This window comes from Heteronotia binoei, chromosome 21, assembly GCF_032191835.1.
Source record: "Heteronotia binoei isolate CCM8104 ecotype False Entrance Well chromosome 21, APGP_CSIRO_Hbin_v1, whole genome shotgun sequence".
Taxonomy (NCBI): Eukaryota; Metazoa; Chordata; class Lepidosauria; order Squamata; family Gekkonidae; genus Heteronotia; species Heteronotia binoei.
Window position 1 is genome coordinate 180,750,263 of NC_083243.1, and position 15,637 is coordinate 180,765,899.

General features: G+C 43.5%; 1 protein-coding gene across 1 annotated transcript in view; it reads left to right on the plus strand.

The window, feature by feature from the left end:
• Positions 1 to 1,207: 1,207 nt before the first annotated feature.
• Positions 1,208 to 15,637, plus strand: part of MAP3K2 (mitogen-activated protein kinase kinase kinase 2) — a 51,155-nt gene continuing 36,725 nt past the window's right edge. Inside the window, exons 1-5 of the mRNA XM_060262663.1 lie at positions 1,208 to 1,280; positions 9,156 to 9,274; positions 9,644 to 9,684; positions 11,757 to 11,856; positions 15,382 to 15,495. Coding sequence (XP_060118646.1) covers positions 1,277 to 1,280; positions 9,156 to 9,274; positions 9,644 to 9,684; positions 11,757 to 11,856; positions 15,382 to 15,495 — 378 coding nt within the window. The 5' untranslated portion in view covers positions 1,208 to 1,276. The remainder of the gene's footprint in view (positions 1,281 to 9,155; positions 9,275 to 9,643; positions 9,685 to 11,756; positions 11,857 to 15,381; positions 15,496 to 15,637) is intronic.

A 15,637-nucleotide genomic window follows, 5' to 3' on the forward strand; every position in this document is an offset into this window, starting at 1 on the left:
AACTCTGTATGTTTATTTTGTAACATTTCTGCTGTGAAGAAGATACATGTTATTTCCGCAGATACAAATTCAGTTTTGAGAACTTGAAAACCAAGCGTCTGTGATAATATCTTCTACATAGAAAAACTGCCCAAATTAATCTTACAAAAACCTCCGGAAACACATGATATTGTGAATGAATTAATTGAGTTCATTTACCAGAAAACTTAAACACTGCATGAGTAAACAGCCTCATGATACATAACTAAAAACTAATCCTTATTTCATGAGGAATAGTCTTTGGACTATAATGTATCTTAAATAGATTTTTCCTCAGAAAAGCATTTTGTTTTTTAAAATCCAATTTAAATTTTAAAAATCCTTTTTTAAAAAAAGCATTGATTTTTATCCACCCTGGTTAATGTCCAAGGGGGGGGGGATGGGATAGTGGCGTGCACAGGGCGGTGATGGGTAGATGGGAAGAGAGCAGGATGAGTGAGTGAATGCCAAGGGTGGTATATACGTTTAGCGACTACAAAACTTACGCTACAATGACAAGTTAAACCAAGCCGAAACACATTATGCAACATTTTGTTGTGAGTCCCCTCTCGTATGAACTTACGAAGCTGATTTATTATCAGGTCAGATCACTGGGCTGTCTAGCTGAATATTGCTTCTCCAAGCAGTGACTCTCCACAGTTTTGAGCAGCAAGACAACTTTAACTGTTGATACCAGGATTGAACCTGGGACTTCCTGCATGCAAAGTATGTGCTCTATTACTGAGCCACAGCTTTCCCCCTTCTTAAATCAGGTTTCACACATATTGCCTCCAGTTACTGCTTTAGCTTGCTTCTTATCAACCCTGCCTCCACCATCTTCTCCTTTCAGCATCGTGGTCACTGACAAACTTTTTCTTTTGTTTTTTAAGCCTGAATTATTGTCACCTGTAGACCTTTTTTATACACCTTGGTGCTGTCACTCACAACTTTTTTTTTTTTTAAGCCTGAATTATTGTCACCTGTAGACCTTTTTATACACCTTGGTGCTGTCACTCACAACTTTTTTTTTTTTAAGCCTGAATTATTGTCACCTGTAGACCTTTTTATACACCTTGGTGCTGTCACTCACAACTTTTTTTTTTTAAAGCCTGAATTATTGTCACCTGTAGACTTTTTTATACACCTTGGTGCTGTCACTCACAACTTTTTTTTTTTTTTTGCTTTATATAGGCAATAAAAGGTTACTGATGGGAGAGCCACTTTTTTGAAGTTGAGGTTTTCTGGGCTGGCTGCCGCTATGGGTGAGTTGCTTAATAAATTCAAAAGCTGGATTCCATTTATAAAGTGTTCGTCTCTGCCTTGCTGATAACAAAGATATCTTCGAGTGAGAATTGCCACATACTTTAAGATTTTGAAATAAATGCCTTGGTTTTAAAACTACAAATTTGCCAGGAAATGACAAGCATTCTTCACCTTTTTAGTAAATCTTGTTAAGGGTTTGTGTGTAGCCCTAAGTAGCAGCCATTTTACTGGAAGACCACTTTTCAGAACCCCCAAATCCTGTTCACTCCCTTGAAGTTCTGTTGCCACAGGTACTGGTCCCTCCATACTTCTTTTTTTGCTTCGCAGAAGGAGAATGGGTCAGACAGTGCTCTTCTAGGGTGGATTGCCTAGTTTCATCTGGTTTTGTTGCTGGGCTTTCAGTAGTGATAGGATCTACAGACATTAACAGATGAAACATGATTTGAGAGAAGTGTCATCTGAGGATCCAGCTGCTTTTAGAGACTCAAGAACAAGCCAGAAAACTGTTTTGGCAATCCAGATAAGGAATAAGATTTTGTGCTGTCCTCCAGTTGTAGAAACCTTGGTGTGATGGTTACATTTTACAGATATATTTGTACCATTGGTAAAATAACACCTAAATTGGTTGTAACCTCACAGACGTCACTACCATTTATCAGCCTCCCTTGTCGCCTAATTTAATCCAGAAAGCTTGTCTATATTGAGAACACAATGGTGAAGTTTTTCCTGAATTTTAAAAATAATGCAAGTATTAAAACATTATCTTGTAAAATATAGAGTTAAGCGACAGCACATGAAAGGGAACAAGAAGATATGTTGTCCCTCGATGTACTTATGCACCTTCTTATTGCCTTGAGATACATTAGGACTAGCCTGTTGCAGGTTCTCCTGGGTTTTCTCTTTCCCTGCTAGTTTGCTTACTGCAGGAGCCCTGGTGCCTGCTGACATGGAGACTTGAGTCACCTCAGACTAGGCACCAGAGTGACAATAGAGTGTCAGACTGAGCTATGTAGACTGAACCATGCCTCTTGTGTTAAGTTTGAAGCCCACTGACCCTAACAACAGGGATCTATATTAAATTGTAACTGCATGGAAACATGAATGACTTACAGTTCAATCCTGCATGGAGTTAATTTAGCCTTAAGCCCATAGAAATCAGTGTGTTTGAGCTGGAGTAACTACATAAGACTGCATTGTCTTATGTCTTGAAGTGGCGGGGGTTTTCCAATCGATCCAGTTTCCATTTTTTCACTGCTGCTCTGCCCTTGCAGTACAATTAGGTTGTTTTGCAAATGTATAAGGACATGTTGAACTCTGGTAGAACTTTTAATCTTATTTTTATTTATGTTTCCCTAAGCTGTGGACTTACTGTAGGTTACAAAATGTTCATCTTGTTTTATCCTATTCTCCTTCAGGGTCGGAGGACATCTCAGTGGGTTATTTCCATCATTCCTTTAGGGAGGCAGGAAATACAATTTTCCTCTTTCTTTTGACGCCTTCAGAATAACCCGCCCCTTTCAGTTTTGTTCCAGCCTCCATAGGGAGCAGCAGCAAATAGTGTAGGCTTAGCCTTCCTATTGCCTTCAGCATTCAAACTTTATCCTTTCCTCTTCTAATTTCTTTTCCCTTAAGCTTATATATCTTGTTCTTCATCCAGTCTGTCCTCCTCCCCCTCTCCTCTACTTGAGAGGAGTCATTTCAACTCCTCTAATTCTCCTTTACCTCTACTCGCAAGGAAACCTCACTCAACTCTGATCGACCAGATTGCAGCGGAGATGTTCTGTTGGCTTCCTCTCCGAGGAGGAGAGGGAAACTCACGCTGCAGCAGCTTTCATCAGAGGGACCGACTTGCCTTAGCGGCATGCTCGTGCCGGCCGCAGATGGCGCAGCTGAGAAGAGTGCCAATAAATGCCGCCTCAAGAGGAACCTACCATTCACTGGGCAGTTGGAGGCAACCAGCGGCTGTTTGGAGGCTCAGAGTTTGGCTCCGTTACCTTCCTGCTTCCTAAAAAGGGTGTGAACAGGGCTGACAGAGATCATATACTCCAGAAAAAAACCCTCTGCAGGTTGCTTATGAAAGCAGTGGACAGTCTGGTGAGAATGGACTGGACACCATTCGTGAGCCCTTAAGTGAATGCATGTTTCTGTTGTCATGATGGTAAGAATTCCTTCCACAGCTTCCTTGGTTTCCTGGGTTTCCATCAGGTTGATCTGTACACTGATCCAGCTTCTACCGGAGAATAACAGATGTTGGCTGGAAGGAGCCAGTCGCATCCTCAAAGTCACAGCATCCAGGCATCTATTATGCCTGCATGCTGCAGGATGACTCCTTTCTTGGGTTCTGGTCAGTGATTTTTCCTCTTATTTCTAGCTCATTAGAATGTATATTGATTGTTCAGTTTCCAGGAAAGCATGGCTCTGGTTATGGCCAGCTGTTTTCCTGTGCAAGTCAATCGTATCCACTTACCCAGAACAAAAGAATTGCCTACAGGGTAGCGCCTACCTGTCGAGACAAGGAGTAGGCCATGCCCTGATTTATCCCTGCCTATGATAGACAGGGTTCTCATCCATTTTCAACAACAGTCCCTAGCCAAATCCTTTTTCAAGAGAAGCTCCTTCACTTCCAAATGAAGGCTCCCCTGTGGATGAGCCACAAGTGGGACTAAGTTTAACAAGCACAGCTTCTATAGGTCTGACGGAACAATCTGGGACCCCACACCTAGAAACAGATCTTATCCAGTTGATCCAGAACTAGTTTGCTTTCTTCCTGCTTGGGAAGCGTCTCAGGTGGAGAAGTAGTTGCATTAGGTTACCCCATCGAGTTCTGTGGTTTCCCACTGGATAGGATTTGTGAGATCTCCAGCTGCCAGAAATCTCGTCAAGAGCTTTACCAATTCCAGAACTCTACAACACCTTATCTACATTCAAACTCTCAAGCCGATTCCTGTGGCAAGGAGGGGTTAAGGAGTCCACTCCATCCTTCTCATTGTGCCTTCGAAGGATAGAGATTGGAGACCTTTTCCAGATCTCAAGCTTCCCAACATCTAGCTAGGTTGCTTTGCATGGAAGTTTTGAGGGCATTAGGGGCCCTCTTCTGTCTGGCAAGTTCCTTGCTTCCGCAGACCTGATGGAAAAATATCTAGAGGCTCCAAGACAACAGCCTCACAGAAATTGTCTTTGTTTCGTAATGAAGGACCAACAGGTTTGATACCAGTTCATACCATTTGGAACCTTCTCGGTTCCCTGAGTCTTCTTGAAGCCCCTGATAATCTAGCAGTTCATTTCAGAGACAAGGAATCCATACTCATCCTTGTTTATCGGCAGGGTTCCTTCTAGGCTGAGTTAGGGTGAACTAGCGCATATATTTTTGTCTTGGCTCAAAATAAATAAATGGCTCTGGTAGCTCATAACCTGGTTGCCAGTGGCTCACGGAGTAGATTTTTTCCTCATGGGTCTCCACAACTAGAGGGAGTATTGCTTAAAAGATTGGTTAGCCAATCTTACAATAAAGCCAAGTCTTTCCAGGATATAGAACTGATGTTCTTACGTTGCGGCATTAGGGTTTCTTGGTGAACTTGTCAAAGAGTGCTCTCTGACGAACCCTAGGGGATCAAACAGCTGGGAGCTGTGATTGAATCCATGTCCAACTTTTTGTTCCCTTCACTGTCCAAGGCCAGAGAGAGTTGTAACGGCCACAATAGGTATTCAGTATCATTTGTCATCCATTCTCTCCTGGGCCTGGTCTCCTGGTGTCTCACACACAAGGTCCAGTAGGCACTTTTCCACACCAGGCTCATGCACCTTTTTAGCATCCTTTTAAACTTCTGCTCTGGAGAAACTGGAGATGAGCCTGTTAGTTACACCGGCAATCTAGACTGTTCCATAGTCCTACATTCTGGGAGCCATTTACTAATTCAGCCTCCAAGGATGGGGAGCAGTTCTGCAAGTAGTTCCTGCTCAGGGCAAAATGTTTTCCAGCAGAACAGCAACCTTCTGAATCTTGTTTCCAGGCCCCGAACTATTATAGTTCCAACTTCATCAACCAGCACGGCCTGTTTCAAATGGCCAATATATCCGTGAAGGTGCATTTTAACTAGTAGGGAGACTCCAGATCATTCCAGTTGCACAGAGAAGCAATGAAGTTCCTGCTGTGGGTGGAACGCATCTTGGGATGCAACAAGGTCCAACTGATTGGTGGACCAGGGAGACCATCTGCAAGGGGGAGTGGTCCCTCAATCCAGATCTATTCAACACCTGGGGGGGGGGCGGTCCTCAGGGGAACCTTTTCTGTCCCCAACAGATTGTCAGCTACCAACCTTTCTTCACCAGAGTTTTCACCAGGAAGTGGAGAAGTGGGTTGCTTTGACATCCCCAAAGCCCTGGAGCCTACTCTGTATTTTTGTTAATTTCCCTCTGACTCAGCACCATCCAGAAAGTGAGGGATCTACATGCAGAGGTCATTCTAGTTGCTTCTTTTTTTGCCAGGCCACTCCTGCGCCTTGATCGGAACAGAACTCTCGCTTTGCCTTCAGTTTGGCTACTGATCTCCCCAGGCATGCTTCAACAGGTTTTCAGTCTAGCAGCTCGGTCTAGAATGATCTTGTTTGACCAAGGGGGTTTCTTCTACAGCTAAGATACGTCTCAGATGTGACTGACACAATTCTAGCACCTAGAGGACAGTCTGCTGTCTGCAGTTATAACTCTACCTGGAAAGCTTTCCAGGTTTTCATTCTGTGAGAGCGTCATCACCCAGGTCCCCAAGCTTCTACTCTTCATAGACAGCAACTACCTCCACACTTCTCCCATTCATTGGGGAATACTAGTTGTCCAAACTTCTTCACGTGCGTTAATTCTACAAGGGACGGCACTCACCATTCCTTCTCCAGATCATTGTTTGGTCCATGTGGAGTCTTAATACAGCTCTGTCTGCTCTTACCAGTCCACTGTTTGTACCTCCGAGAGAAGTGGGAGCAAAATGATTTTGAACAAAGACTCTTCTCAGTGGCCATAACCTTAGCACAGAATTTCTGAGCTCAGTGCATTGTCCATCAAATTTGAATTGGGCACTTCATAAGGACAAAGTGGTCCTCGGGTGGATCCTCCCATCCTTTCCAAAGCCACTTCAAGCTTCAGCGCTTGTAAGAGTTTTCAGTTCCAATCCTTTGTTCTTAGCTGTAGTGCTCCAAGGAATTCATCTGGCACACCTTAGATGGCAGACAGCCTCTGAAGATTTACTGCACCAGGGTTGACACTATTTGGAAATCTAGCCTCATGGTTGTGAGTTTTCATTCCCTTGTGGGGGGATAATTCTGTCTAAGAACTTAGTGTTTCTTCTAACATGGTCTTTCTTAACCAACCATCATTGGAAGGGGCTTGCTCAGCAGCCATGTGATCTTCCATTTCCATCTTCGTTGGATAATGCAGGCAGCAATCAACAGAGTAATCAGTTGCAGCCTTTCGAAGAAGATTTTTGCAACACATTGTACTGCTGACGATGATGTCCCTCCCATTTAAGGGACACTACTCTGGGAGGTCCCACAGAGATGTCCTCTGACCCTGAGGGAGAATGGCCCATTGGTACTTACCATGAAGGGTCCTTCTCCTCAGTGGTCAGGAGGACATCTCATCACACCCTCCATCATCGTCCATTATCTCTGGTGCTGCTCTTCTTCTATATCTATTTCTTGTACCTGTGCATTTCAGTATACAGTTACATGTTCTGTCAAGGTAATGAGTTAATTTTTCTCAAGTTTAACCTTAGTTTCTAGGTTGACTTCACTGCTTTCAGAGTCCCAAAACTGAAAGGGGCGGGTTATTCCGAAGGCGCCAAAAGGAATAGGAAAATTGTATTTCCTGCCTCCCTAAAGGAATGATGGGAATAACCCACAGAGATGTCTTCCTGATTTCTGAGGAGAAGGACCCTTCATGGTAAGTACCAATGGACTGTTTACAGCCAGTGATGTAAATGGGGCTGAGGGAATTTCTGTGTTAGGTTCATGTTTAAAAGTTATTTGAATACAGGTCTCCACCTTCAAAACTCAGTAAGCTATCTGGCTGTGTCTTGCAGTGCTCACTTACTATGGTGAAATTAAGGATATAAATTTTCAGAGTTGGGCCCTTGGGTGCTACAAACGACTCCCATCAATACTTATTCTTTTTGTCTTTTTCCCAGGTCAATTCCTAAGTACGTTTTAGTTCTCAGCAGATGTTTGGATCAAAAGCGTTAGCTCACCTTAACTGCAACACATCGTATGTTTAAAAGTTAAGCCAAACATCTTCTGAAAGAATCCTGCAACCCACTTAATGTTTTTTTGGACACCAATTAAGATTGCCGATGTGGTGATGGTGTAAAACAATTAAGACCTACTGGAAATGATCTTTATTATATAATGAAGAAGATAATAGGATGTAAAAGTGGCATAACTTTATGGTCCCTCTGATGTTCCCAGAGCTTTTAATAAGACTACTTGTATTGGTAGGGTAGCATGCTTTTATGTGGCATAGGGCTTTTCTTCAGCCAGGAAAAAAGTTTGTGCCATCTAGAAGCTTACTAGAAGCGGGAGCACATACAGCCGGGGCTGCGTGAACTGCACTGGCTGCCAGTTGTATACCGGATTCGCTACAAAGTGCTGGTTATTACCTTTAAAGCCCTATATGGCCGAGGACCTGCCTACCTTAGGGACTGCCTCTCCCCGTATGAACCCCAGAGAGCACTGAGGTCAGCAGGGAAGAACCTGCTGACTATCCCTAGCCCAAAGGAGGTAAGACTCCAGAGTACTCGGGCCTTCTCAGTTTTGGCCCCACAGCTGTGGAATCAACTCCCAGAGGAAATGCGGGCCCTGCGGGACATTGAACAATTCCGCAGGGCCTGCAAAACCATCCTGTTCCAAATGGCCTTCACCAGCTGATACTACTATATTGCCAAGTAAACTTGCCGATGGAATAGCACTAAATGTATTAATGTTTTTAGAATTTTATGGATTTTAATTTGTCTTCAAATGTTATTTATTATACAATGTATGTATCGAATTTTATGCTGTTAGCCGCCCTGAGCCGCTTGGTCGGGGAGGGCGGGATACAAATAAAATGTGACTGACTGACTACTTTTCTAACCATACTAGTTAAAATCAAAAATAGTTCATGCAATACTTGATAGTCTTGGGGTCCACATTCTGAAAGCTTGTAAAAAGGATTATTCAGATCACCTTTAGAGCCATCTTTTTTATTTTCCTGAAGGGTTTGTTAAAACAGCTCTTAAAGTTAATTTTCAATTTAAGACCTAAGCTACATGTTACATTGAAGATCAGATCACTTTTTAATATTAAACAGATGGGGGAGTGGGATTTGGATTAAGGCCATGGTTTGGGAGGGCATGGGGAGCTGTACCCCTTTTTGTGTGTGCTGATAGACCAATTTCTATCTCCCTCACCCGGTATACTACTATTATCTGAGTTCAGTAAAGAAGAAGAAGAAGAAGAAGAAGAAAGATGAGCATTATAGGTACATTTCTCTTTCCCCCCTTCTACCAGGACTAATAGCACTGGGGGAAAGGGAAAACGGTGCAGCACAAAGAGTTAAAATGCTCCCTTGCTTTTCCTCCCCTACATCATTTGCTTCCTCTGCCACTATCACCTCTGAGCGTGAAAAAACTCTTTGAACAAATATCTCTCACATATGGAAGTGCTAGCGACAGAGGACGTGATCACCACAGTGAAGGAAAGCCTTCATAGTGGCTAGAGAGAAATGTGAGGGAAACCATAATATAGGATCCAAGCCTGTATTAGGAGAGCTGACAATACATCTCCTGTGTAACCTATAATTCATCCAAAAATCAATGGACAAAGCTTTCTAATGTGCCTTTCTTTAATAAACAGATGAGCAGCAAGCATTGAATTCAATCATGCAGGATTTGGCAGTCCTCCATAAGGCAAGTCGTCCTGTGTTGCCTCTACAAGAAACGGGCAAAGGGAAATCAGCTTCACCAAAAAAACAGGTAATTCTATAAAGCATTTGCTTACCCCAGTGAAGAACATGTGCTTGTGTTCTGATGTGATTTTTCACTTCTTCAGACGGTTCAGTGTTGCAGCATGAATATTCTTGAAACGTTTGAGAAAATTAAATAGATTGTCTTGTGCAGAGCAAATATGCTGTATTAGGTCTGACTAGTATACTGCATCTCAAATTTCCATTTCCTAAGCGAGTAAATAAATCGCTTTGCTTTCCATTTTATCAAAATAATGTTGCTTCAGATGTGTGAGAATATGTCGGCCCTCTACGCCGTGATCACAAAACTCATGTTCACCTATGATTTTTGTTTTCTGGTTTTCTTTTTTTCTTTTAAATCTGTATCATTCCCTTACAGAATGACATCCGAGTCAAATTTGAACATCGAGGCGAAAGACGGTAAATAGAATAAACCATTTTAGGCATTTCATTTGCTAATTCATGAATGCAGTTGAACTTATTTTAATTGAATACATGATTTAATTCAAATTTGTTGTTGCTCTCACAACATGCTGGTGGGGTGGAGCTGATTTCATTTATTTTATGGTCATCTGTAAAAGTCAGTCAGTTCCGTATTGACTGTGCAAACTTCATATTCAAGTGAGAGCAAACATTAAAAATGTCAGACTTCCATCTTTCTTTCACTGAGCATTTTCTTCTAATTTTGGTGAACAAATTTAAACACCAGCATTATGAATTTGGTATTGTAGGAAGGGGAAATTAGCATCTTTCCTTGCTGGGAAACTCCTTTAGACAAACGTTCCTTGGGAAATGCACTGGTCACCCACCATTCAGGACTTCCTGAGAATATCTAGACTGACCATCTAAGAAGGCACCCTTCCAGCATAGTATGAGAACAAAAACAAAGTTACAGGATAGAAACTCTAGAAGAGACGTCATAACCAGCCTGGTAGTATCCATGTAGTCAGGAGGAATATCCTGGAGAAATAAACTGTATTAAGTAAAGCCAAAGAAATGTCTTTTAATAAAGATTTACTATGAAAGAGAGAAGAAAAAGGAAAAGGTGGTTGGATTCCAAAAGAGGGTGGGAAAAGAGCAAAAAGAAACACAATACAGGGAAAGACACAACAATATCGCAGAGAGGCTCATATGAAAACCAGTACTCTTGAACTAGCTCTTCGTAAGCTGTAGCAGGTTCCTCGAAGCATGTGAAGAGTCCCTTTCAGTAACAAGAGGTTGAACTCCTACTCAGCTATCTGTGGAATTCACTGCCACAGGAGGTGGTGGTGGCCACAAGCATGGCCATCTTCAAGAGGGGTTTAGATAAAAATATGGAGCAGAGGTCCATCAGTGGCTATTAGCCACAGTGTGTGTGTGTGTGTGTGTGTATATATATATATATATGTGTGCGTATATATATATATATATATAAATAAAAAATTTTGGCCACTGTGTGACACAGAGTGTTGGACTGGATGGGCCATTGGCCTGATCCAACATGGCTTCTCTTATGTGAGCCCAGTTTCTGCTAAAGACTGAAAACTGAAGACAAGGGAAATCCCAAAATGTCCAGATAATTATGGTAAATGGAACTAGACCTAAGACAGCCTTCCTTTCTGCTGGCAAGGCCCAAGAGGAGGACAAGATCCCCCCCAGAACTATTAAAATATTTCCCTGACTGGTGGGCCCCAATTTTGGCCATGTTTTCCCCTGAAATCAACACAACTGGTATCCCCGCCTTAGGGTGGAAATGCAACATCATGCCAGTATATAAAAATGAGGATAAGCAGGTTCCCAGCTAATGTTTTAAGTATGGTTTTGTAGAAAAAATCTTTTGGTTTGTCTGTGTCCTTTATAAAGTTTATATTTCTGCTACCGGGCATGATATTTTATGACTCACATGGCCTGGCCCGACAAGGTCTCATTTATGTCAGATCCGTCCCTCATAACAAATCAGTTCGGCACCCCTGTCTTAAACTATGATGATCATTATTTCACCTGCATGATGTCACTGCATGCATTCGCTACCGAAAAGATTTGAGAGAGAACCTTTTAAGATGTTTCCAGCAAAACAGGAGAGTTTTACTTAATGGCATATGGACTTACACAATTCAACTCTGTACGAGATTTCTAGAATGACCACATCTAAGCATGGTTTTCGAAGTCTGAAGATAAAATTATGCTGCTGTTTCAAATTAGTTCATTAACGTGGCTTACAAGGGACGAGGCGAGGGGAAGTTGTTCCTTTTGTATGTGAAAAAAATATTATTTTTGGAATGTTGCAGTATTATATGTGCTTTTGATAGAATGAGGAAAGATTCTCCAGTATCTAGGAAGATTTGCTTTTCTTATTAGGATCTTGTTATGAGTGCTCATTTGAAATCTGTTCAGTAAATGGGGCGGAGGTAAGAGAAGACGTCACTTTTTAATAAATTAAACGTTGATCAATTGTATTGTGTTTTCATGTTATTGGATTCTCCCTCCTCCCCACTCCAAACCTTGTATTACAGAATTCTGCAGTTTACTAAACCAGTCAAGCTAGAAGATCTTTCATCAAAAGCTAAAGTTGCCTTTGGACAGCCAATGAGTTTGCATTACAGCAATAATGAGGTATAATATTGGTTCCTGATTCACTGTTTGTAGGGGTGGTACATGGATAGCTGGGTAGCAGTATTGTTTGAAATGAAAACTGGGTACTCTTTTAAAGGAGTGCCAGTGAGCTGCAATGGTTGTGAGTCCTCCCCACTGTGTGTACTTGTAGTGTTATACCCTCTGCTTTCCTTTTACTAATATCAGCCCACTTCTCATGCACATGCACAATACCTTGTACTCCATGGTGTGGTGATGTGGCCGTCACCAGGTGTCTTCCTCTCCATGACCCTCTTTCACAAAGAGTTTGCATTTTTTTTCCCATATAGCATTTACTACATACCTATTACAAGCCTGTGTGTGTATATATGTATGTGTTGCTGTTCTTAACTAAATGACTTGCATACCCTGCAGAAGGGTAGTAAATTCTGCAGGGCATGAACATTTTCCAGCAGAGAGTTCCACCACGTGGGGGCCAAAGCTGAGAAAACCCTAGCCCTAGTCAAGGACAGCTGGTGTAGTGGTTAAGTGTGCGGACTCTTACCTGGGAGAACCGGGTTTGATTCCCCACTCCTCCACTTGCACCTGCTGGAATGGGCTTGGGTCAGCCATAGCTCTGGCAAAGGTTGTCCTTGAAAGGGCAGCTGCTGTGCGACTCAGCCCCACCCACCTCACAGGGTGTCTGTTGTGGGGGAGGAAGGGAAAGGAGATTGTGAGCCGCTCTGAGACTCTTCGGAGTAGAGGGTGGGATATAAATCCAATATCTTCATCTACCTCACAGGGTGTCTGTTGTGGGGGAGGAAGGGAAAGGAGATTGTGAGCCGCTCTGAGACTCTCCGGAGTGGAGGGTGGGATATAAATCCAATATCTTCATCTACCTCACAGGGTATCTGTTGTGGGGGGGGGGGAAGGGAAAGGAGATTGTGAGCCGCTCTGAGAGTCTTCGGAGTGGAGGGCGGGATATAAATCCAATATCTTCATCTACCTCACCGGGTGTCTGTTGTGGGGGCGGGGAAGGGAAAGGAGATTGTGAGCCGCTCTGAGACTCTTCGGAATGGAGGGCGCAATATAAATCCAATATCTTCATCTACCTCACCAGGTGTCTGTTGTGGGGGAGGAAGGGAAAGGAGATTGTGAGCCGCTCTGAGACTCTTTGGAGTGGAGGGCGGGATATAATTCCAATATCTTCATCTACCTCACAGGGTGTCTATTGTGGGGGAGGAAGGGAAAGGAGATTGTGAGCCGCTCTGAGACTCTTTGGAGTGGAGGGTGGGATATAAATCCAATATCTTCATCTACCTCACAGGGTGTCTGTTGTGGGGGAGGAAGGGAAAGGAGATTGTGAGCCGCTCTGAGACTCTTCGGAGTGGAGGGCGCAATATAAATCCAATATCTTCATCTATCTCACCGGGTGTCTGTTGTGGGGGAGGAAGGTAAAGGAGATTGTGAGCCGCTCTGAGACTCTTCAGAGTGGAGGGCGGGATATAAATCCAATATCTTCTTCTTCATCATCTTCTATCTTCTTCTTGGGCCGGGGATCTCTCTTGGGCCTTAAAGATCAAAAACAGAACCTTGAACCTGATCCGGTGCTCCACTGAAAGCCAGTGCAGCTTGTGCAGCACAGGATGATTATGTGCCCACTAGGGGTCCCCGTGAGGACTCACGCAGCTGCATTTTGGATCAGTTGAAGCTTCCAGGTCAGGCACAAGGGTAGGCCCGCATAGAGAGTATTATAGTAGTCTATCCTGGAAGTGACCACTGCATGGATGACCATGACTATGTCAGGGTGGGACAGATAGGGGGCCAGTTGCCTAACGTGACACAATTGGAAAGACTTCAGCTTGACAACTTTCACAGCTTGGGCACCCATAGACAGGGTGGCATCCAGAGTCACGCTCAGACTCCTGACAGTCGACGCCAGAATTAAGGGCATGCCATCGAGACCTGGAAGTGTGCACCCCATCTCACCCCCCACCCCCCAGCAATAGCACCTCTGTCTTAACTGAATTCAGTTTCAGGTGGCTCTGCTTTAGCCACCCAACCACAGCCTCCAAACCCTCAGCTAAGTTCACAGGAATGGTGTCCATCCATCCATCAACAGAAATAGCTGGGTGTCATCCGCGTACTGATGACACCCCAGCCCAAAACTCCGTGCCAGCTGGGCGAGGGGACACACATAGATATTAAACAACATTGAGGAGAGATCCAAGTGGGCAGCTGTGTGGATCTGAAGCTTTGTTCTAACATTGCGGAGAGGAGCACCCGCTGAGGAACCCCGCATTCCATTAGGTACCTAGGAGACACTGCCTTTCCAAGTGCCACCCTGTTCCCAACCATGGAGGAATGAGGTAATCCACTGCAAGTCTACCCCACAGATTCCAGTGTTGGGAAGGCAGTGGGTCAACAGATTATAGTTGACACTGTTGAACGCTGCTGTCAAATCAAGCAGTATCAGCAGTGCCAACCCACCTTGATCCACTGAGTATGGAGATCGTCTGTGAGGGCGACCAGTACCATCTCTGTCTTGTGGCTGGGGCGGAAGCCTGATTGGAATGGATCCAGCACTGATGTGTCATCCAGGAATTTCTGAAGCTACTCAGCCACCACTCTTTCAGTTACCTTGCCCTGAAACAAGAGATTTGAAAGTGGGCGGTAATTGATTGGATCCGTAGGATCTAGATTTGGTTTTTTCAAGAGCGGGATAACCACCACCTCCTTCAGCTCCTCTGGGGAAAACCCTGAATCTAATGAAAGGTTGAGAATAGTCTCCGGGGACCCCATAGTCCCTCCTGGTCGGCTTTCACCAGCCATTGGGGGCACGGATCAAGGAATCAGGTGGTTGGCCTAACATCGCCTTTTGTCGGGTAATATAGCTGATTGTTTGGGAGATTTAGATCCCACTTTGCAGCCTAAATCCCCCAAAGTCGTTTACAAAACAAAATGTATAGAAGTTCAAAAAATATAAATAACAGTAAAATTATCAGGATAAAAACATACAGCGGTAAGTGCTAAATGAAATCTTAAATAATGTTGAGTTCAAGAGAATTGAATGGATTTTGCTTGGCACCAGAATACGTAGCGCTGATGGCACCCCACCCATTCTGATGACTCATCTACCTGACACCTGAATAGAGGGAAACATAGAGAAGAGTCTTGGACAGTGATCTCAACAGATGGGCAGGTGCTTGTGGTAGAAGATGGTCCTTTAGATATACAAGCCATTTAGAGCTTAAATAGCACTTTCCATTGAGCCTTGAAAAACTATAAGCTGCTGAAGATCTCAGTAATTAGTTCCCCTGGAGAAGATGGCAGCTTCAGAAGTCAGGAGTCTGGCATCACATCCCTGCTGAGCCTTCTCCCTCTGCACTGTCCTCAAATCTCCAAAAATTTCCCAATCCAGTGTTGACAACCCTGCTTGGTATGTTGAAACTTTAGCTACCAGTCTTAAGGAGTCAATAACGAGGAAATTGTTGTTCCTTAACTACACTGCCTGTGGATGGGTTGGGTTTTGTCTTTGTTCAGCTATTTCTCTTAATTTTTATCTAGTTGGTGATTCCATTAACCACCCAGGAGGACTTGGACAAAGCTATTGAGCTCCTCGATCGTAGTGTTCACATGAAAAGCCTCAAGATATTGCTTGTTGCCCACGGAATTATGCAGGTGTGAACGGATGCATGCATAAACAATGAATTTACTGTATTATATTTAGTAAATATATATATATACCTACTATACAAACCCACATGTAAAATATAAACGGCATCATCTTCTAGGCTGTGCTTGGTGCTTGAGCTGCTAGCTC